At 39.4% G+C, this 23,066-nt stretch overlaps 1 protein-coding gene across 1 annotated transcript in view; it reads left to right on the forward strand.

Moving 5' to 3' along the window:
• The window catches only part of PDE3A (phosphodiesterase 3A), a 262,587-nt gene that overhangs the window by 208,559 nt on the left and 30,962 nt on the right, over nucleotides 1-23,066 (forward strand). Inside the window, exons 3-9 of the mRNA XM_087766233.1 lie at nucleotides 2,721-2,981; nucleotides 5,849-6,003; nucleotides 10,625-10,740; nucleotides 14,535-14,754; nucleotides 18,679-18,764; nucleotides 19,201-19,370; nucleotides 20,695-20,832. Of these exons, the coding sequence (XP_087622359.1) occupies nucleotides 2,721-2,981; nucleotides 5,849-6,003; nucleotides 10,625-10,740; nucleotides 14,535-14,754; nucleotides 18,679-18,764; nucleotides 19,201-19,370; nucleotides 20,695-20,832 (1,146 nt within the window). The remainder of the gene's footprint in view (nucleotides 1-2,720; nucleotides 2,982-5,848; nucleotides 6,004-10,624; nucleotides 10,741-14,534; nucleotides 14,755-18,678; nucleotides 18,765-19,200; nucleotides 19,371-20,694; nucleotides 20,833-23,066) is intronic.

Below are 23,066 nucleotides of genomic sequence, written 5' to 3' on the forward strand. Positions count from 1 at the left end.
GTACCTAACTTGATTTGAGTGCAGGCTCTCCTTTGCAGTGAGGTGGAGGCACAGCTCAGGAGGGAGGATGCAGACCCGGTGTGTGGCGTCTCTCTTCCTGGGCCATATGGCTTCAGCACCAGCTCCTCGCATGACTCGGCACAGCCTGGCGTTTGAGTCAGTCAAATCTGCTGGGTCCCAGAGTCAAGGCAGGGGTCACCGAGTCGTGACAAGGCCTCCCCACATGTCGGAGGCCATGTGGCAGAAATTCACCGTTGAGAAGAAGAGGGCTCTCCCTCTCCCCACTTGGTACTAATCATGGAGAACAATGCTGGCTGCTTTGCAAAATATTAGTACTGCTGTACAAAATCTGGGCCTCTGCTTATGGCCCGCTGAGTCAGACTTGTTTACTTCATTGAAGTATTAATCTCTGTCTCTGATTGGCAATCAACAACTCCAGGCTCCAGGCTTAATAGAATTTCGAACTGTAGATTATGCAGTTTTGCTGAAAATATGAGGCTTCTGTCTCACTCAGTGATGTATTCTCCCTCACTCCCCTTAGCCCTGAAAAACAGACCAAAGGTTAAGATAGATAATTAATTCCTCCCATCCCAAGCCTTGTCTTTTAATTTAGGAATTTTCTTTAGCATCTGCCAGAATCTTCTGCATGCACTCCTGAGAGGTTAAGCAATGAAAGAGCCATAGATTAACTTCAGCCATTAATTTTTTTCAGTAGGATGAAATAGCACTTCATTATCTCAGATAGTTTCTGGTTTATTTTATTTGGTATCATGACAAAGAAAAGAAATGTGGGAAGAAGAGGCTGGTTTCTGGTCTCATGAGGGGATGGTGCGTGAGGAGGCCTGTCGTCTGGTCCTCCAGCTTACCTCTGTGTTAGCAAGAAGTAGGACACGAGGAGTGGATCAGTGGAGTGAAAGAGCTATTGCCAAGGGCCTGATGTCCACACTACGCAACTGGGAAGATAGTGGGGAGAGGTTTAGCTATACTTAGCTAATATATCACTTTCCTCAGAAATACTTTGCTACTGCCTGTAAAACCTTTTGTGAGAACGAAGCAGTGTCAAGCTCTGTTCTTTGCTGTGTTGTGAGGTCCATAAATGCTGTCACTGGTGAGTCACTCCTGGCCAGGGCTCTGATCGCTTTCTTGCTAAGCAGTCTGCCCAATTCTCCATGCTGTGTATTTGCCGCTCCAAGAAACCCATATGCTCTTTTCACAGGCATAACTTCCCCATTTGGAAAACTGTGTATCTTAGATTTTTCTAAGAAATACATGAAAACAAATTAGTACAAAATCTCCTGGAATGGTCTCTCTGGCAAGCTGCACGTACACCTGCTGAAAAGTCCCAAACAGTAGCAGCAGGATTGAGCTTGTGTGTCAGAAACACAGCAAAGGAAAAATGGTCAGTCTTGGAGTGTCTTGAATTAGCGATTCTACACAGAATTTATGGTGATTTATAGTGCACCAGCTAGTGAGGCTGAAATGTCACTGCTGCACTGAAAGTTCATATGCCTCCTGCCTTTCTGGTTGTTCTACTTCTGTGTGCATCCATGCTCACTGTTCTAATAGATTTTAAAGATCCTCAGTCTTTTACAATTGTATCATATAGCTGTCAATTCACAGACTTGACAACTTTCCTGCTTTTGGCAATAGACTGTTTGTCTTAGTGCTGATACATTGCCCTACTGCATTTCGGGACAGATAGTAGTTGGAGCTGCTGAATGCCGGGAAGTTCTGGAGAAACTCAAAGCTGCATTTGTGGATCAACCCTCTTATTCATGCACTGGAAGCCCAGTGCTACAGCTGTGTTAGATTACCTGTGTGGACGATGGATGGACTACACGTATGAAGACAGTTTGCCTGTGCCACAGTTGGTTTGCAGTGCGTCATTTACAGATCAATTATATACATGTGCTGGGTAGGGTGTGTAAGATTTGCCAGGATATGAGCTGCTCCTTGGTATTATTTCTGCTTACACATCACTTTAGTTAATAATTCTTCCTAAATGATATATGTAAAGTAGGTATATATTTCAAACCCAAGAGGAAGTAAGGACCATCTGAACTGGTCATACAAGTCTGTAGAGTAACTATTCTCATCAATTCTGTCTGAATAAAATAAGGACTGGAAAATCCACTTTTTACTCCATTTCAATGTTGATATAGCTGCCCAATACGCAATTGCTTTGAGAAGAATGTTGTTGCCACCATACCAGAATGCTGTATTTCAATAGCATGGAGCTATTTTAAAAATCTCAGTATATGCTTGGGATTCATTTCGTTCATCTAAGCATAAGTATTGAACATTAGTTGTTCTAGATGCCTCTGTAGTTAGTAGAAAGGCATCTCTCAAGTGAGACTCCTCCCATCCTATGCTATGTCTCCAAAATTATTTGTGCAAATAGCCCCTGGCCATTGACTATGTCTCTGTAGGGAGCCTGAACAATTCATTCAGATGGGTTAAGTCAGCTGCAGATGGTGAAAGCTGTGAAATCAGATACGATGAAATTCCAAGCTCTTTGCGGACTGTGAGCATTATGCCTGATCATCAATCTATTCAGCATGATTCTCCTTATTTAAAGAATTATTTCATGTTATTATTTTTCCACTCTGTGGGTAACTGCTTTAACAAAAGTTGTGGAGAGAGTTCACCACAGCTTTAGATACTGCTCAGCAGGTTGTTCGCTTCTATTGTCTTACATGTATTATTTTTGCCTTCTTTAGTCTTCTGGTACCAGCATCACAGTGGATATCGCTGTCATGGGAGAAGCACATGGGCTCATTACAGACCTTTTGGCAGATCCTTCGCTGCCTCCCAACGTGTGTACTTCGCTGAGAACAGTGAGCAACCTGCTTAATACGCAGTTAACTTTCCAGGCCATCCACAAGCCAAGGGTGAACCCTTTGGTGTCCTTCAGTGAGAACTACACCTGCTCCGACTCAGAGGAATGTCCGGAGAAAGGAGAGAAACTAGCTATTCCCAAGGTGAGTACTGGACCCTGTCTATCATCTTGTAACTTGGCTCTCCCTAAAGGGACAGCACTGGACTAGTGGGAGATGTCACTGGGCTTTTTGCTTGTTTGCTTCAGATTAACATCTTATGCACTAATGGTACTCTACTATAAAAGGGCAGCTAATTAGTCTGTTGGTTTCATATTAAGACAATTCCTGTGTATCCTTCAACTCATGGCCAGGTTAACTTTGGTTCAGGCCTCTTTAGAACATGATGTTTGACACAGGATAGCTCACATAGATGGTGTGCATATTTCCTTGAAGGTGTTGGCTGGAGCTTAAGAGAGAAGAAATGATAGGGAGCAGAGCAAGCAAAAGCCTTTCAGCATCCAGATTCACAAGTCTGCCCCGTTACTTCTCACACAGAAATTCCCCTCCCACTCAAAAGATTTGAGCCACTGCATGTGGGGTGACTATCCTAGTCAATGAGCAGTGGGGAATTAAGTAATAATATGAAGGACCTTTTTGCCCACTTTGAAGACTGGAATATGAAATTCAGTCTCTTCTTCCTTCCCTTAGCTAGAGGTGTGAAACCTATAGAAGTCAATGAAAAAGTCTCTGTTGATGACCTCCAGGTGCTTTGGATCAAGTTTAAAATGTTGTATAGCAAACAAACAACAACAAAGATCACCACAATACTTAGTATGACAAATATTGTGAGCTCATGAGAAGTAGTCTTGAGAAGAAAAAGAAGACTGAACCAAAATATATATATATTACTGCCTTGAACAGATGGCTTTATGAAGGCTTAGGAATCTGACAAGAAATAACCAGTGTTAACCACCCACATTTAGTAAGTGCACAACTAGAAAGAACACATCAGCTTTGAAGTAGTTTGAATTGTAGGTTCGTTGCTAATTAGCTGTCCTGCAAGGCTTACATTTAACTTTTGAAACTAAACCAAAATAGTTCTGTGCTACGATCTTCCTTGTAAAATTAAATATAGGCAGAGTACATTGCACAGGCGAATGCTTTTAACAGTACAAATGGCACAGCCAGCATTCATTCCAGCATTTCCCAGCATCTGAATGGCAACACTTGTGATTCTTTTTTTTAATATATTTTAGTGTGATGATAATTATTACCCTATTTGCCTATGTAACAGCTGTATATATGAAATGGATGTTCACAGGCTTTTAAGCACATTTTCCAGTTTATTTTAGTGTACATGTCTATAATGGCTGTACTCTAGGCTCTGAGGGGAAAAGTTACGTGGAAGAACACTGCCATCACGTGAGCAAACACAGCGAACAGATACCAGTTTGCTGTTGCATAATAGCTGGTGAGGAGAAGAGAAATGAAGGATGAAGAAATGAGTTAATGCTACAGAGAACTAATTTGACTGAAGAATTCATTGACCTAAATGTATTACGGTTCATAAAATTAATAGTTTGCAGTCCTTTATTTAAGTGTCTAAATAGAGATTTAGGGTCTTTACCTTAAGCATCTGACACTGAGCATTTGGGTAAGGAGGGAGTATGCTAACATATTTATCTGTAAGTTTGAGCTTCAGAACCACAAGTATCTTCCATCTCGTATCTCTTAACCCTCTGGCAAAGTCAAAGCTCTTCATCACAGAGACATATTTATTTTAGTTCTTAACTATAAACACTTCACGAGAACTACAAGAGAAATATCTTACAAAATTGTAGCATCTGCAACAGCAAATCTAGATCCACAAAGACTCTCTATCATCATCCTTTATTATCTCTGCCTTCAAAAATTTGGAAAAACAATGTGAGTTCTGTTAGTGGAGAAAAGGAAGAGTCAGGTGAAAGTAAAATGCAGGGTGGTCAAGAAAAATCTGCGGTATACAGTGATGCTTTCTCTAAGCTTTTCAGGAGACATCATATCCCAGAGCATGGAAGTTTTGTTTCAGTGAGTGATCTTTGGTTTGGGTAGATATAGCAGGAAAAAAAGTTGGAGCTCCTCTCCCTTATTTTTCTTACAGCCTTTCTTGCCTTGAATCTCTGATTCTGAGCGTTCATGACAGTTTAAATCACGAAATAGTTGAGGTTGAAAGTCCATCTAGAGATCGTCTAGTCCAGTCTGGAGATCATCTAATCCAGTCCCTCAGCTCAAGCAAGTTGAGCCTGGAGCAGGTTTCTCTAGGCTCAACCTAGAGAAGGTTGCTCAGAAGGATGTCCAGTTGACTTTTGAGTATCTCCATGGATGTAGACTCCACAATCTCTCTGGGCAACCGCTGTCAGTGTTCAATCATACTCACAGTAAAAAATATGTTCTTACATTTAAACGGAATGTCTTGTATTTCAATTTGTGCCATTGCCTCTTGTCCTGTCACTGGACACTGCTGGAAAGAGCCTGGCTCCATCTTCTTTACGCTCTCCCTTCAGGTATTTGTATATACATTGGTAAGATCTCCCCTGAGCCTTCTCTTTTTCAGGCTGAGCAATCCCAGCTCTCTCAGCCTTTCCTTTTATGACAGATGCTCCAATCCTTCAGTCAGCTCTGTGGTCCTGATTACTTGTGTAAGTGCCTTTGGCCACATCATGTAAGACCAAAATTTTAAAAGAGCACAACCAACTTTGGCTGACTCCAGTGAGAGCTCCAAGTGTTGAACATCTGTGGCCATGGGGCTGTGGATATATACCTTTTTTTAAACTTGAAATAGGGAGGGTAGTCCAGACCTTCCAAGCATTTAGAGCACTGGCTGTGTTGCTTTGAACAGAAGTGGGCACCATAATACCTGGGAGAATCCAGATTTAAGGGACCTCACTAGGTGTTGTCAGGCAGAATTAATCACATGGAAATGTTTTTCTTCTGCATGTTTAAACGTTTTGTAAGTCTATATAAACTCTAAGCAACTGATTTCTCTCTAGCGCTTACGGAGGAGTTTGCCTCCAGGACTGCTGAGACGAGTGTCCTCAACTTGGACCACAACAACATCAGCCACAGGATTACCTACACTGGAGCCAGCTCCAGTGAGAAGGGATCGCAGTGCCAGCATCAAACCTCATGAATCATCTTCATCCAGGTTACAAATTACCTCCTCTCTTTTTTGTCTCTCTCCCTGGGAAAATTGCTTTGGTTCTGTGTGATGATGTCCCTCATTTAAAAATGCTGACTCCAAAGTGTGTTAGAACTACTTCTTCATGTTTTTCTAAACTGGGTTGCCAAAGAAGTGGCATTCCCAATTTTAGTCAGATTATGCCAAAACTATTCCTATTTTTGGGAAGCAAAAAAAAAAAAAAACTAGCAACAAAAAAAGCTAGAAAAGTGCAGAATTGCACAATAAAATTGGAAACAAGGCAGAGTATCTGGTTAAAGTCTTCTTGATATGCAGCAGTTTCCTCCATGGGTATTGCACAGCCAAAAAAAAAATTCTGACAAGTAATCCGGCTGCTGAACATCACTTCTAAGAACACACCTAGTGATGTGGTCCTGTAATTAAACCAGTTCATAAAGCACTTGTCCATCCTCTAGATGCTAACTTCCAGAACACAAACCCTGATTTTAAGTGGACCCTCCTAAAACACACAATTTTGTGGTTTTCTGTCATAGAAATGGAATATTATCAGACCATACAGCACTGTGCATGCCCTGCATCCCATGTACGCACTTAATTCCAGAATATAAGTGCTTAGGGCTCCCTGAATGAAGTCATGAAAACGCAATACCAGCAATAGATGGTAAATAAAAACCATTGAGTTAGATAAGTCAAGAAGTGATTTAGTGGAGAGAAGAAAGTAGATTTGTTACCATTGGGAAAGAAAAAGGTATAATCTAAGAGTAAAATTACAAAGGAAGATTTGCTCGTAGCGGTTGACAGCAAAGCTGAAGATGAAATGGGCAGTGTAAAGTTTTCTTGCAGGATGATTGCTGTACTTTCCCTAACTTTAAGCACTGCAGTGGAACACTTCTTTCCTGTTGACCACAGAGTTTAGCTTCTGGGATTCACAATCCCAACTGTCCCATCCTTAATCCCAACTGTCTCATCTAGATAAAAAGCTTTTCCTAATTTGCCACAAGAAGCAAATACACATAGCTGTTTTGTTGGGGCGCAGACTGAGTGCCTGCTTCTGTTTAAGATTTATTTATTTACTTATTCGTTTAAGATGCCTCATATTTTCAAGGATTCTGTAAGCAGGTGCTGATACTGGAAGAGTCACAACTACAAAGCAATAATTAATGAAACCTTGAAATGAATTTCAGCAAAATCACTGGAGGAATTGTACATTATTTGTTTGTCTTGCCTGGAAAAAGTTCTGGATTCAGTCACGACACATACACTTTAAGGTTATGTTCAGATAGCACATTGTAGAAACAGAGCACTAGATCTGCAAAGAGGTTTGCACAGGCTGAGGTGCTACCTACTCCATTTTCTGCCCAACCCAAAATTTAGTTCCAGTTTCCTAAAGCACATCCCTGAAAGTCTTTCAGAGTCACCCAGAAGCACACTAGTTCTCGCTAGTGTGAAGTGATGGGGTTTTATCTTATTGCTATAGTCCCTCATTACTGACTATATCAGTTAGGTATTCCCTGCTCACTCTTCCCCATTCTCTTTTTTTCAGGGCCTGATCCCTGAGCCAGCATTGTAAAATACATAGTCGTCCCATGAAATGGAGAGAGAGAAGTTGTGTCCACTCAGCTGCTTACAGCCAGCAGCTGACTGGTTTAGGGCATTTGCAGAGAACTACCCTAGTAAAGTTGCTTCTCTGCCTGACAGTGTTCAGACCTAGGTACCTCCCATTTTGGGACTTGTATGCTAGCAGATAGCCTGAAGTGAGCTGCATTTAACCCTCCACAGGGGCTGTGGCAGATAATCCAGTAGCAGCCAGTGAAGGAAGGAGTTGAACGGATGTTAGTCTTGTGGGAAGGGCGCTCGTCTGTGAGAATAGAGGCTTGCGCCCCAGACGCTGTTAACTGTGATATGTTGCATAGCTATTTTAACAGGATTTCCTCCTTTCTGGCTCCATGAATATTTTTCTATTCTAGTCAGAAAGGAGCAGAGCCTTCAAAGGAAGGACAGAGGCCAGTCAGTCATGCAGCCTGGTAGTTATGGTGCCACCCCGTGAGAATGAAATTCAGGTCCCCTCCCCACCTCAGCAAGGGCTATCATCTTGGGGCTGGTAGATGAGGAGAGAGTGTGGAGACGTGCTTTGCTATGGGGAAAGGAAGAGCAGAGCAAGAGCACCAAATTCGAGAAGATAATTCAGAGCCGTGATACCAGAAGACTCACACGTTTTTCTGCAATTCAAAGTTTTGTGCTGGTAGTGGAGAAAAAGATAGGACCTGAGAAGGCTCGGTATCACCAGTGTTTGCAGTTGGATAGCTTGGGTGAATGCAGCCCCAGAGAGCTGCTTTTGTCAGTCTTTCTTCCAGATACGTAAACCTTTCCCACAGAGGCAGCTCTCATGCAGGGCGTCTAGGTGCTCAAGGCAGCCTGCAGAGTACACTGAATGTCTGGTGCAAGAAAAATACATGGTTAGCCAAAACCCTTTGTGAGGACTCCCATGTATCTCAGTAAAAGTAAATACAAAAAAGCTATAACCAAATGGAAATGTTCTTCAGTCACCAGCTTGTGGTTCCCAGGGTGCATTTGATTTATACTGTTGATTCCAGACTCTCACATAGTATGTAAGCATCCTAAGATGGGAATCAGAGGGAGAAGGAGAGCAATTAAATATTATTGTTGGTCCTTTTCTCCCAGTGTTATATAACTCTGCATGATGAGCCAACTAAGCAGGCTATCAATTCTTCCTACGTTTAATGTCGCCAATTGTATAATTATAGCTCTGTCAAGCCTCCCAGCCTACTGTTTGCAGTTCTTCTTTTACAGTAGGGGAAACAATGTGTGTTCCAGAAAGGGGAAAAATGAATCCTATAAGTCTAGCTTTAAAAATTTTGGCAGACCAATACAGATTTGCTTTCAAGGAAAAGAAGTTTGAACTGAAAGGAAAAAAAATCTTGATTATCTGCCACTTCCCCTGTACCAAATTCAAGCACGCCACAGGTCACAGAGAAAGAAACATTTCATGGCTTGAAGAGTAGGAGAGGGGAAATGGCACTGGAATTGCCTGTGGCAGATTCTGCATTTACAAAATCTGCAACTTGTTCCTCACAGCCTGGGACATCACCTCTAGATTTTTATGGTCACATATGTGCAAAAATCCCCCTTAAATCTCTATTTAAGATTAGCAATCCTGTATTCTTCCAACCCCACATCAGTAAACCGGTAAGACGTGGTCCTCTTATAGCTTCAAATAATTTGGGAAAAATAATAGAGCTTCCGCATTCCTTCCGTTAGTCACTTCTATATCCAGTGGTTCTCCCTTAAGAAGTCAAAGAACGTGGTTTGGGGTTTTTTGGTTTGGTTTGGTTTTTCTTCACAGTGGGCCAGTGTGTTATATTCTTCCTGTCAATTAAAAACCAAAACCACAAAACAAAACTAACAAACAAACAAAATTTTAAAAACAGCTGGATTCTTTCTTCATCTTACTTCATCACAGATTATAGGAATTTGAGCCAATGGAGACAACCAGCAAATATTTTTGTAGGTAGTGCTTGCTCTTCCAAAACAATAAGGTGTTTGTAGAGTTAAGACAATGTTACATGCTTTTTTTTCCCAGACCACATTTTTTTTTTCAAGTTTTTTTCAAGTTCAGGTGGGACTAGGCTGCTTCAAAAGGCTGTCTTCTGCCTTGCGTGTCATCTCATCACTTGGATCTGAGGCTGTGAGGAGAAATGTGGAGCCTGAGAGGCCTAGCAGATCTGTCCAGAGAAGTCATAGGCTTCATGATAACAGCCAGTGCTACATCCCTGCAAGCAGCTGACATTTGATGAGTGTCATTTGGGAAAACAATGATAAATACAATTCTCTTGCTTTGCAGAAGTATTTGGCCTCTTCTGGTCTACAGTTATAACCTGAAGGCTGAAAGCATGAGCCCATCCTGTTGTAGGGGACCAGCATTTGTTCCCCACACACTCAGACACATGCACCCTGTTTTCCTTCAGTGAGTTTCTCTTGGATCAGTGACCAATGTCTTAAGGGCCTGTCAATAGGATTTTTTTTTTTTTTGAGATACAGCACGCATTTCAGTTGGCTAGAGCATGAAGCGCTTCACCCAGAGAAGAGTCACACCACTAGCAACAGCAATGCAAGGTTCTTCCAAGTCTCTTCCAACCTCTGGAGGAGCTCCTCCAGTGCCCAAACGGTTACTGGGTATCTGCCTTGGTGGCTGGAGCAGTCGAGGAGAGTGATTTTTCATTTACACTGAGAACTTCCGGCACTTCTGGCTCTTGTAAGGAGGTGTTAAAAGAGAATATAAATTTAACTTATTTCAAGTCAACTTTTAAGCCTCTTTGTACTGTCAGAACAATATAATGAAGACATCTTTGTATAAATAAAATGAATAGGCCTCAGCACTGAAGGAAGTCCAGCTTTGGAGTGTCTGCATTATAAATACTTCTGCTGAATACAGTACTGAGCGCCTCACAAATAGCAGTTCAGCCAGCAGATAGATGCTGTTTTCCTGCTCAGATTTTGTACTATCTCAGTATCATGTACTTCTTGCTGTGCCTCCTAACTTCTTAAGATCTGCCATTGAGGCTTTTTACTGTGTCGGACGATGCTTGTTTGCGCTCTGGTTTTGCAGCACTGACTCCTGGAACAGCTCAATTCTGATGACAATCACGAAGAGCAGGTCCTTCTCCACCTCCTACGCCATGTCTTCTACCAACCACCTGAATGCCAAAAGGCAGAGCCGGCAAGGTGAGTGGGCATCGGTGGCTCTGTCAGGCTCATTTAGCTGCTTCCCTGTGACTAGCATGTGCAGCTGCTTTTGATCTCTGTCCAATCTGTGTCTTTTCTAATTTTTTCATCAATATAAATATAGTTATTTCCTTTATTTAAAAAAACCAGTGGCTTAAAATACTATAGCTCATAGTGATGCAATTGTAAATGTGTTGACTTTTATGATTTATAGAGGTCAGTCATCACATGATGTGGCAAATGCGATACTAAATCATGTTGTGATTTATATCCATGTAATTCCCTTGACTACAACAGGGCTGAGAACAGAGTGTTTTCTATAACATTTGTTAGATTAGCTGTCTGTGTATATTGCCTGACTGAGATTTGCTGAAGCACAACCTACATAATGCCATTCGGAGCTGTAGGCAGCAACTGACCCATCTTATGCAAACATATCCAAGACAAAGCCATTATAACTCAGAGGTCTGTCCCTGTATATTCATTATTGAGAAAGTCCAGGTAGTTCTTACTGATTTTTTAGAGATGAGAAATACAGGGCATTTTACTCGGCTTTTTGGGCCTTTAAAAAAATGACTCCTGGTTTAACTGAGGGAAAGAAATTGAGAAGGTGACTTCTCAATTAATAATGAAATGTGCAATATGACAGCCATGAAGCAGTCTTAATCCACGGTAATGTGGTTCTCTTCCCTGTTCAAATGCAGGATAAAGTAATGTTTACCCATGCTTTAACTTGCAATTCAAAATGATCACAAGGCCTTCCTTTTTTAAATCAGCCTTTTTTTTTTTTTTCCAAACACGGAATAATGTTGAGATAATGTTACTCAGAGATACTGGCCACACAGACATCAGATGGAAATTGATAGATGCCTGAGGCCTGACATCGGAAATGTCAGAGAATCCCAGCATACAGAGGGATTTGAAGATATGGCTGCACAATTCTTCTGCAGATCTAGCACTGTCACGTCACATCTCCTTTTCAAACTGAAGAGTTTATTTTATCTGCTCTTATACAAAATCTGCTTTGTTATGGCACAGTGAAGGTTAAGTAACACAATATTATCTAAAAAGGTAATAGGCATATAGGCAAATGAATAAAATTGAACCTGGAAAATAATGGAGTTATAGTACCAAGAATCCAGGAATTTGTTTTAGAACAAAACAAATTCAACTTAGAGTTGTGATTTTCGGAGATTAACCCGTTAACTTGAAAGGGGGGGGTATGTGTGTGTGTGATATTTTATACTTGGAAAACAAGACTTATCAACCCCATCAGTCAGTTTTACATTTAGTCTCTTCTGCTTCTAGAAATTGTTAATAGTCATCTCTGTTGCCCAAATACATGAGCTCCGCCATGATGAAGAGAGAGCTCCATTCCATCACAAGCAATTCCTAGGGGCACTGATTGACAGGAGTAAAAATTTTGGCTCATCATTTTATGCAGAAGATTGATATTTTGATGTTTTAGACTGTTTACAATCATGCATTTTTAATTATGATTTGTTTTCATGTTCCAACTAAAGAATTGCTTCAATTTGCACTAGTTAATACAAATTAGACTTTTATATATTAGCTGCATTGGCAATATATAATAATTCTTGGTAGAAGTTGATTTAGCTAAATCTGTAAACCTGTTAATTTACAAAATGTGTCTTTAATTATGCATGAACACATTAGCATTTTAAAACACTGCTAGCTATACCTATTTTGGCAAAATTCTGAGGTAAACTCAAGTGTTTTCATATGTAATTTCACATGACATTGAAGTTACTGTTTTATTTCTTCAACACTGCACATGTGTAAAAGTTCTGGAGGACCTAAGCAGATGGATGTACTTAAAAAAATTCTCCCTGTATTGTTATTCTTCTCTTATCTTGATTGTTCAAAATTTCTTGCTATAGCAAGACACGTTTTCTCTCACTTTTGCCAATAAATGGTTAAATGTTGGCTTATTGAAAATTGGTTTTCATTTTTCTGGTAAATTTATTTATTTTTGGTTACCTACCCTGGCAAATTACTCTTTAAAAAAAAAAAAAAAAAACAAAAAACACACAACCGAATGTATTTCAAGAGACAGGAGCCCAGACTAGCAGTAGAAAGCCAGCTGTGATTAGAAACATTATTGAGAAAATTGCCATTTAAATTCCCAGGACTTGTTTTAAATTGTTGAAAGATGACCATATATATTGTATTGTCTAACAGTCATGAAGATTACCTGGTAACATACAGCTCATAGATAGTAATCCAACTCAATCCTCTGTGCAACTAATAGACGGCGAAATGTTTTTAAAGACCTATTTCTGTTGGATGGAAAGCAGATATCTCAAAGGATTAGTAAATGTGAAACGGAGGCTTTCTGTATTTTAAAGCAATTTCCATATGTCATGGACATCTGATAACTTTTTAATTGCTTTGTAGGCTGTACGTTTCTGATCTCAAGACTAGTGTAATATCCTAGTTGCAATCATTGAATTAAGACAGTAATACATACCACATGTTTGCTGAAGAAATACCCTAATCAAAACCTAGGAAATGTTAGAGGTCTCAAAATTACAGTGTAGTAACTGTCAGAGATTATTTTTAACTCTTGGATTGTCAACAGTAAAGCATATTTTAACCTCATATCACAGTAAGTTGTTATCAGGAAAAACCACTAGAACTGTACACATATATCCTGCAAGGTTAGTATTTCATAAACTTAGATCAACATATTGCCTTATTCTAAGATAATTTTTGTGTCTGGAATGCATTTAGATAGTGGGCACAATTCAAACATAAAACCGGTTAAAGTTCCTAAGCTCTTTATATCATTTGGCTTTGAAGATGAACATGGTAAATAAACTGGGGCTGAGTTCCTACAAACTTTGTAACAGGAGGTCAATTTATATGCATTTCCTTTTAAGATAGATTAGGTTTGCTCCTCTGCGCTTTGTTATGAATGGGACCTTTTTGTCTGAGAGTAGAAAATGTAAAGTGGGTTCAAAAAGAAGGTGGCACTTCATCTGAAACACTGGACTGGCTGATGCATTTCATCTTGGCAGTGGTGGTTAGATAGAATGAGGGACAGAAAGAACTACATCTTGCTGGTGTTCGCACATGTGGATATTAGCAGTTTCTGATACACTAGCTCAGGAGTACAATACCATGTGGTACAGGTAATGGTCGCAAGTCTCCCATAGTGAGCAACGGATATTGAAATGTAAACTCAAGCTGCACAAGATCAAGGCTGAAATCTGTGAGGAATGTGGAAATGGCACCATAAGTGCAATATTTTATATTCATATAATGTATGACTACTAAAAATTGCTTTTTTGGTTTATTGCTAGTCTTCACACGTAGAAATTCAGATTTGCTGGGAATGTGTGTAAGCCTTTCTTGTCCCTGCTTTACAGATGGAGACAGTGAAGCAAAGAGAAACTGTAGATGGGTCTGGGAACTGCCTATTTGGAGTTTAGTGTCTCTGTCACTAGAACATGTTGCTAGCAGTAGTCGTGCCACTAATGCATGCCTTTCATTTCATGCCTGCCAGTTAGCGCATCCTGCTCATCAGGGAGAATATGCTTCATATTTTGAGCCAGATCTTCAGCAGGTAGAAGTGGCTGATATTAATGGAGCTTCATCTTTCTATGACAGCCGTGGGCTTGGCTCAGAGTGGAGGAGGGTTTTCTCTTATTTTTCCATTTGGAAGCTATGCTGCTACCTGCGCATCTCAAGAGGATTATTTCTGCACAGTGAACTCATACAACCATCTGCCACTTCTGTTAATTGACAAGACTCTTCTTTTCTCTTGCCAGGTATCCCACCAAATATTTCACCTCTCACCTCCCCATGCCATTCACCGATTCAGGGGACGCCTGCTACAAGTCCTACCGGAAAAACATCTTCCGTGTCATTTCCAGACTCTACAGATACTGACACCAAGCAAGGCTTAAAGCCACACAAAGTCTTAACTTCTACTCAGAGTGCACCTAGCCTGTCAGACCCTATTATCAGCCCCTCTGTCATCTGCAGCAGGTAAGATAGTAATTTGACACGTGTTGGAATCTTTTCACGTTCTCGCGAATAAGCTCTTTTGGCCCACATACAAGTTTTTGTGATTTGATGCGGTATTGTGTATTGATATTTCACCATATCTAAGCAGTTCTTAGTATATGAGGAATCGTGTAGATTGATGCTACAAAGTGCTTTTAAAGTGCAAGACAGTTAGCTACATTTATAGCTTTTACTCATGTCAGATGCACAGTCTGATTCATAAATAAGTTCTTCGTCAATAACTTGCAGATCCCAAAGTAGGATTTCATGTTAACAACTTGTGTTTCTCACACCATGCCCTTAACATAAGCAGTTGTTTTTGGGTCACAGGCCAAGTCTTTCACAGCAGGCACCTGATGTTTGATAGAAAAATCTGACTGCTAAGGTTTAAAACCTGCTGGCCTGTAGCCTTCTGATAAAGGTGTGCCAGTAATGCCTGAAGACTACATAATTTTGAGTGCTCTCTCAGAAGGATTGGATCCTGTCCTCCTTAAGCAGAGTAAGATTATGTAGCATTGGGGTTTTTTTCAGAAATCAACTGCAGCCAAGTTCTTTCTGCTACGAAGAGTTACAGTAACACAGTTTAATTTCACACTTTAAAGTAGCCCATTATTAGATTACACAGACCTGCTCTGCGAAATCAGCATTTTGGAAAAAGTTGTCCTGCTTATCTTCTCGAAAAGGATTCAGTTGCTAAGTTAGATTACTGGAGTTTGCAATATGTGTCTAGTTCAGAATAGTGGGAAAGACTGGTATTTAGAAACCTGTTCTGGTGCAGTTTCAAGGCTGCCTTACTCATGAGATGTAACTTTTGCTCATAGTAGTGAGTGATTTGTGATTATTGGCTAGCCAGTAGACAGCATGTTATCTGAGGCTGGGTTAAATGTTATCAAGTTTAACTATCTTTGGAAATAGTTTTTTGTTTCTGGCTTCAATCACATGATGTTGGATGTGTCTCGGTGTGCTATGTGCAGGGCTCGGAAGTGGGTATGAGAAAGTCAAAATTGAGATTGCGAGTTTGCTCAAGGGAGTCATCCTCGCTGGAGTTCAGACTAGGATCCTGACAGGCTTTTAAGATGTATTTAGGTGACTAAATAGAAACTAAGTGCTTTTAAAAGTTTTCCAAAGGTATTGCAAAACTGGGACTTGCACTGATTCATCTGAAATGAACACTATATTACATATAAGAAATATACCATAAACATGCTACTGTCTTATTAAACTGTGCCTTTATTACTACTTCAACAAAATATTATTACTTTAACTAGTAACAATTATCGCTAGAAGCCCTCTATTAAAGAGAACAGTTAACAATTGCATAAAAAACGTCAAAAAAATCAATGTAAGGTTGTTGTAGATAGTAATGAAATATATTTTCTTGATATGTGTATACTTTGATTTCAAGGTAATCATTAGTGAAATGCTCATTAGCTTTTATGTGGCTACTTTCTTATGTGATCTACATAGGTTGCATAGCATATTTAGGTTCTTAATTTCCTTGTTTTCAAATGCTTGGACTGTGTAAGCATTACGAATAGTTACATTGCTGGCATAGACTTTGCTGCTGATTATTTGAAGCAAACACATTATTTAAAATATTATGGTGTAATGACTGCTGATAGAATTGGCATCCACAGTTACTAATAGTCACTGTTGCTTTAACGTCCATCAAAAAATCATAAGCAGTGTCACATTTCTAGCCATTAGTACATAGAGATGTCATATCCATAGATCCAAGCTGAACCAACAGCACATAAATAATGCACCCTTTAGTAATGTAAGCGCAACTTAAAAAAAAAAAAAAGCCCCAACAAAAAACTTCAAAACCCAAAAAAAACCCCGAAGAAATTAAATGGCTAAGGCAAGCTGAGAGGGTTAAATTAACAAATACTGGAAATAAATCTTGTAATGTTTGAGCTTTCACATTGTGGAGTGATAGTCTACATGGTATGCAATCCCCTACGTTTACTGCCAAAAAAACTGCCTTGCCTAGGAAATAATACCAAGTCAGCAAACCTCTGCCACCACCAAACCAATCCCTCCCCCAACAACAACAACAGAAGAGAAAATGAACTCTTGATGGGTTCAGTTCTTTAAATCAGATCCACCCAGGCAGTGGCATCAAGACAGCAGTTTTACTGTACTTTTTCTTTTACTTACAAAGTGAAATGTGGTAGGACAGCAGAGTTTGAAAACTGCATTAAACAAGAACATACACCAGGCAATGCTGTTAGAATAACTTGTAAGTAATCATTTTTAATCCTGCTTAGTGGATGAGGCAGGAATCCCGTGGGAAAAATGTTAAACAGTCCTGTGATTAAGAAGTATATTATAATGCCTGTGCATGAAGGGGATTGAGTTAAAGTTTCATGGGCATGTTTACTTCTGACATAAAGCAGATTCCAAGTGTTCTACTAGGTAGCTCAGTATTTATTTTTTTTTTAACATAGTGTTTTATGTGGACCATACATATTAAATCAGTGTGAGTTTGCATATGATCTGGAAATAAAGAGGTGCACTCATAATGATGCAAAAGCCTTGTAGCATTACAACCAATCAAAGGCTCTCTTTCTCTTTTACTTTTACATTTTGGCTTGTTAGCTTTGACCTTATGGAAACGACAAGGAATGTAGGAGAGAGAAATTAATACTTCTTTTTTTTTCATCTTGTTTATAAACCTGAGTGATACAAGATTTATTTGCTTGGCTATGCACTGCAACTATCATTGTATACAGATTTGTATTTGTATTTAAAATGCTTTCAGGAATTCATTATGTTTGCAGGGCATACCAGGCTCCAGAATATGTTTTGGATGACCTAGTCAAAAACCACCTGGCATAGGATTTCAGCCATTTTTATATGGTGAACTTCCATTGGTGCAAAGTTCCTAGTACAAAGTTTGACCAAATAAAATGATTTTGTAATAGTTGCTTTGCAAAGGCTGTTATATATAAGATATGCCACAAAAAACTGACTCGAACCGGAGAAAGAAATGTTAAAATGTCATTTTTTCATGGACAGATTTGATATAGTGCTGCTAAATGAGGCTACAGATTTGTTAAGTTCTTTCATGTTTTCATGATATATCATTGTTCCTTCAGGTCCTAGATTCAATCATATCGGGACATCGTAATTTGAAATGTTCCAGCTGGTACTAAACTCACATTTAGGGCTTAAAGGGAATCACGCACAAGGAATAAAGCATTTTAGTGGAAGGGAAGAGCCAGTCATTTGGAAGGGCCATGATACTGCGATCCCTCCCGCAATGTCTTTCTGTTCTGAGAATGACGAAACAAACTGTCTTCTTGTTTCGTTGCTGAATGTCTGGATGACAGATCACTCACCTCATGTTCTGTGCAAAATGCCCCCTTAGTTCTGATATACTTGGTATGTTGTCACTGAAGTAATGCCAAAATACCTTTTTCCTCCTTAAGAGGAACATATTCAAGTTTTAAGCAAGAAAAGGAGAGTAAAGCCACATCGTGACTGTGTTCAAATTGAATTATATAAGATTGTACGGCACTCCGGCATATTTTCATCATTTTAGTTCATGTTTATAGGGCAGCTGTGGTACAAAACCAGGGGATTTTTTTTGTACTGATAAACTTTGAGAATAAAAAATTCATTTAAAAAAAAAAAATCACATGGTATAGGTTTACTGTTGGCAACACAAATTTAGTGGTGGCGGCCAGTTAATTCAAGGTTTTTTTGTAGTTTTGTCTTTTTAAGTTCCTGACTTCCAATAAAACTTCAGCTCGCTCTTGTAATTTTGTGTGGAGAATGCACCCTGTACCATACCTTATACTCTATGACATATTCTTACACTGTCAGCAGGAAATCATTTTACATAAGACTGTCTAATGCACATCGTTCTTTCTATTATGCATGTTTCTTGATGTATTTCAGCTGTGGCAGACCCTATAACCAAATAGAAGCTGGTGATGGGACACTAGATAGAAATGATGGTACTACACACACCCTGAACCGAACAGGTAATTCTTTGTCCATCAAAAACACCTCATCCCTTAAAATTCAATAGTCATTCAGTCTGTCATAAAAGGAGAACATACGTAGGTGAGACCATACAAATTGTCTTTGAGGCTTCTTTCCTTTTTGTATGTACATGTGCAAAATGCTAATGAAGAATAGAATTAAAATATAAAGGAAATATGGTTTCCCTCATCTAACCTAGTCAGCTCAAATAATGGCCCTCAAAATTTTTCTCACTCTTCAATCCCTGATCCCGTTTTTCACTCTGCAGGGTATATGCTTTTATGCCTTTGGACAGATTGTCCGACTTTGGACCCAGCCAAGCAGCACATATGTATTATGAGTCAGAGATCCTGTTGCTATTATTCAGAAGGTCACAGGATGACTTTGATGCAATCCTTGCTGTTCACACAACAAGCTTTGTGATTTGTGTTGTAGATGATCCTGCTCAAGCCACTTCCGACTATGAGACCAACAACAGTGACAGCAGTGATATCGTACAAAATGATGATGAGACAGATTGCTCCAAAGAGCAGACACGGAAGGGATCCGTCTGCAGGACGTACACACCTGAGACCATCATTCTGCATCCGTTAATACCACCTGAGGTAGCTTGTTTAAGTTCCATTTGCACAGTAGACTGAGCATATACTGACACTGGGGGGAAAAAAAAACGACAAAAAACCAAACCAACCAAAAGACCCAAAACCCCACAAAAAAAAAACCCTAGGGCTGTGTAAAGATTGTGACCATGGTTTAAAGCAACAATTGCAGCAGGTTCCTACCTTGCAGTAGAAAGATTGACTTTCAAGAATTGAAAGGAACCATTGAAATGTGTGACGGCTGCTAAGCACTGGCCACTTGTGAAACTAACCATCTATTTTGATTAATAAATATAAGTTTATGGATCTGGCATTAGGCATTTCTGAAATGTTTGGCTTCTGTGTTAGTGTTGCCTTTAAAGGGAATAGATTGGAAGGAAATTACCTTCTCAGACTACCACTGTGATATATACTCTTCCTGTTCAGCCACTTCAGCTTCTCAATGGCCTTGCAATCTTGGCTAATATATACAGTGGTCCTTATTTTAAAATAAATTAACACTTGTCTGAGGGTGCATGATGTTATTGTTGGTGTATGTCTTGAACGTAAGAACATTGCAGTATGGTGAACAAGTACTGATCTTCTCATGACTACTGTATCAGCTGTAAGCTTGGTTGAGATGTGGAGGGAAAGCTTTGTTTAGCTAAATTTTCCACAGCCTGTTGTACAACTGAATTAACAAATTTAAGTTGGCATGAGCTCTTGAAAAATTTATTGTAATCTGTTGAACCGGAGTTGGATGTGCTGAGAGAAGGCATTTTTCTTGGGATATTTTGGCATTTACTCATGTACAGTTTCTTAGTCATAACGAAATTCAAGGAAGTATAAAGGAAGAAATGTGAAAGGAGGGGTACACCCCATCTTTTATTTGCAGACCTTGAAAAACACGTAATTTTCAGTTTAAGAAGTACAGTCTTCACTTGGACCAAGCTCCATTAGCCATGTTAGATTATAATGAATGGGTCCTGATGCAGAAGCAGAAACTGAATGCTTTTCCCTCTGTACTGCAGCAAATTTTACAATGAAGAAGACAGACTCCCTTGGAAATGAATGAATGATTCCCATGAATGAATGAATGAACATGTCTCATGGATAAGTTCAGAGACTGATGTTTCATATACAGAATTTCCTATTCATTCAAGTGAAACAAATTACAAAGGAGAGTGACTAGCTTCAAGGCTGGTAAAAATGGGGACATCACTGCTGAGCTGATTCAAGTACCATTGGCTTACAGATGATGCTAATGTGACCTCAGTTTTTAAGAGCGTAAATTTTTGCATAAGATGCTTCACAGAACTAAAATTTCTCTTTATTCTGATTTCTGGCATAGGACAAGCCTGTACTTGCTCCTGAGCCTCTGATTATGGACAACTTGGATCCCCTGATGGAGCAGCTAAATAGTTGGAACTTCCCAATCTTTGATTTGGTGGAAAAAATTGGAAAGAAATGCGGTCGGATTCTCAGTCAGGTAAGAAGGATATCTTGTCTGTGATGACTGGCTAGATTATTGACAGATTTAGACAAAGTAGTGTTAAGACCCATTGTCCTTACAAGCTGGTTGTCCAACGAATTATAATCCCTGCCACCTAATTCAAAGCTGACAATATGAACTCAGACTCATTACATTCCCTACTTTTAAATTTCTATATTTTTAATTTTAAAAATGTGAAAGAAAAAAACAGGCACCTATTTTGCCTGGTGCTCTCTGCCAATGAATTTCTGAATATTCTCTTCTACCTGCAGGAGGTGCTGTCACCCCTTACTGAGTTCTTTGTGAAAGGATTTCTCATGGGGTTCAGCATAGGAGGGCTAACCAGTAAATATATTCAGTTGATGCAGGAAATACAGAACTTTGGTCCTTTTTTATACTGGAGATTTCAGTCAGGCTGTGCAAGAAAGCATGGTCTCAGGAAGTGGGGGAAAAAATAGTCCTTGTTATAATCCCTCACCTTTAAAGAGTCAGCACTTTGATAGTAAACTCATACCGTTATTACATAGGAAAGACTAATTTACTGTGAATCAGGATGTGAGAGCTTGCTAGTCTTTCTTTCAACTATTGGTTTTTCATTCTCTCCCTTAAGTTGAATGCAAGTACTGACACAACCCATCTCTACCCAGCATGATTAATGTCACCTCCATAATCACCTTCTTGGCTGAACTTTCTGCTCTCTTATGCCCTTTTTCCTGGCACACTGATAAATTAGCCATTTTTTCTTATGGAAGTATTGAGGTTTATTAAACAGGAAAGGCAAGTAATTATATTTAGGGATGGAAGGGAAAAAACCCCAAGAGAATCTGATCTAGTATCACTTTACAAGGCTTTATGTAGTGATGAGTGCTTGAAAGAAGAGATTATGTTAATTGGTATAATGTGGGACAATTAACACCCCCCACAAACACAGAGGTTAGTGTGTCAGGCAGGTCTCAGTGCAACAAGCTCAAGAGAATGCTGTATCAAATCTTGGTCCCTTGGTGGTTAACTATTATTCAGCTACATTCAATTATCCAGTGATCAACCAGGAAAACCACAGCATGAATACAAATTTATTCTGTGGTCTGCCTTTTATCGTTCTGTAGCTGGCGAGTAACATCTATGTTTAACCAGCCTGCCAGCTCTCTAGGTTAACTTTAGAGAAATAGGCAAACTATGGCTGGCTGTCAATATTGATATAAATTCGGTGATGATCATTGAGACACTTTTGCACTAGACAGTGAGCGTGTGATTAAAACACTCTTCTAGATCATATTGGTCATGGTGTTTTCTATCAGCAAAGCACATTATAGGATGAAAAATGAAACATAAGGAAGACCAGAAGTTTTTTTAATGGCATAACCAACAGTTTGGATGAGCCAAAATTTTTTCTGGTTTTACATGGGTACGTCTACAGGTTTTAAGCACTTTACCAAATTGCATGGAGTTCTGTACCTCTCAGGAAAATCCCCCTGTGCCTTCCTCAATTTGCACTAAAGCTCCACACTCTGTTTCCCAGCATCTGCTTTTTGCACAGGTTCTGAGCACTTTATCTGATTTGCAGTGCCACAAAATGAGGCCTGTGATATAAAGTAGTGAAGCTTTAATAAGTAATATTTGTGATCAAAATTCAGCATTTTAACAGCTGTTTGTAATAACTTCCACTCTATAAGAGCAGAATGTAGCAAGTTCAACCTTGTTCACAAAATATAGTTCCTTTAGTTCTTTTCCCCACCTACTCATATGTTCCTAACAAAATTATTTTCAGAAATAAGAGAACTAAAATAAATAAATCTTTTTCTCCAGCTAAAAGTATTGTCTTTTTCTTGTATAATTTTTTTAAATCCTGGGATATTATAAACAAAGGAAAACAAAAGCTCTAATGATTTATTCTCTGTATTTTGCCATTAAATGGACTCATCCATTAAAAAGAATTAACAAGCTGAATTAACTATGTTTGCCTTGCTAGGTTAAATTTATGAGATGGAACAAAGCAGAGTTGACACGTGCCTCTAGGGAAGCATTCAGTTTAGGAAGCAAATGCTGTCTTAGCATCTTTAAAGCTGCTTGAGATGTCTGTTTCTTCTTTTTGGAATGTTAAATTGATTTAGACATATAAAAGGACCCCAAGCCAATCAGCGGCCATAAAAGCATCTGTGCAATGTACAGTGGAAAGCACTCTAAATGTGGCACTAACAAATATGTATGATAGGGGTTAGAGAGGAATTTAC

Source organism: Nipponia nippon, unplaced genomic scaffold (genome assembly GCF_047370975.1).
Source record: "Nipponia nippon isolate SJK-2023a ecotype South Korea unplaced genomic scaffold, ASM4737097v1 scaffold_3, whole genome shotgun sequence".
In the NCBI taxonomy this organism is placed as follows: Eukaryota; Metazoa; Chordata; class Aves; order Pelecaniformes; family Threskiornithidae; genus Nipponia; species Nipponia nippon.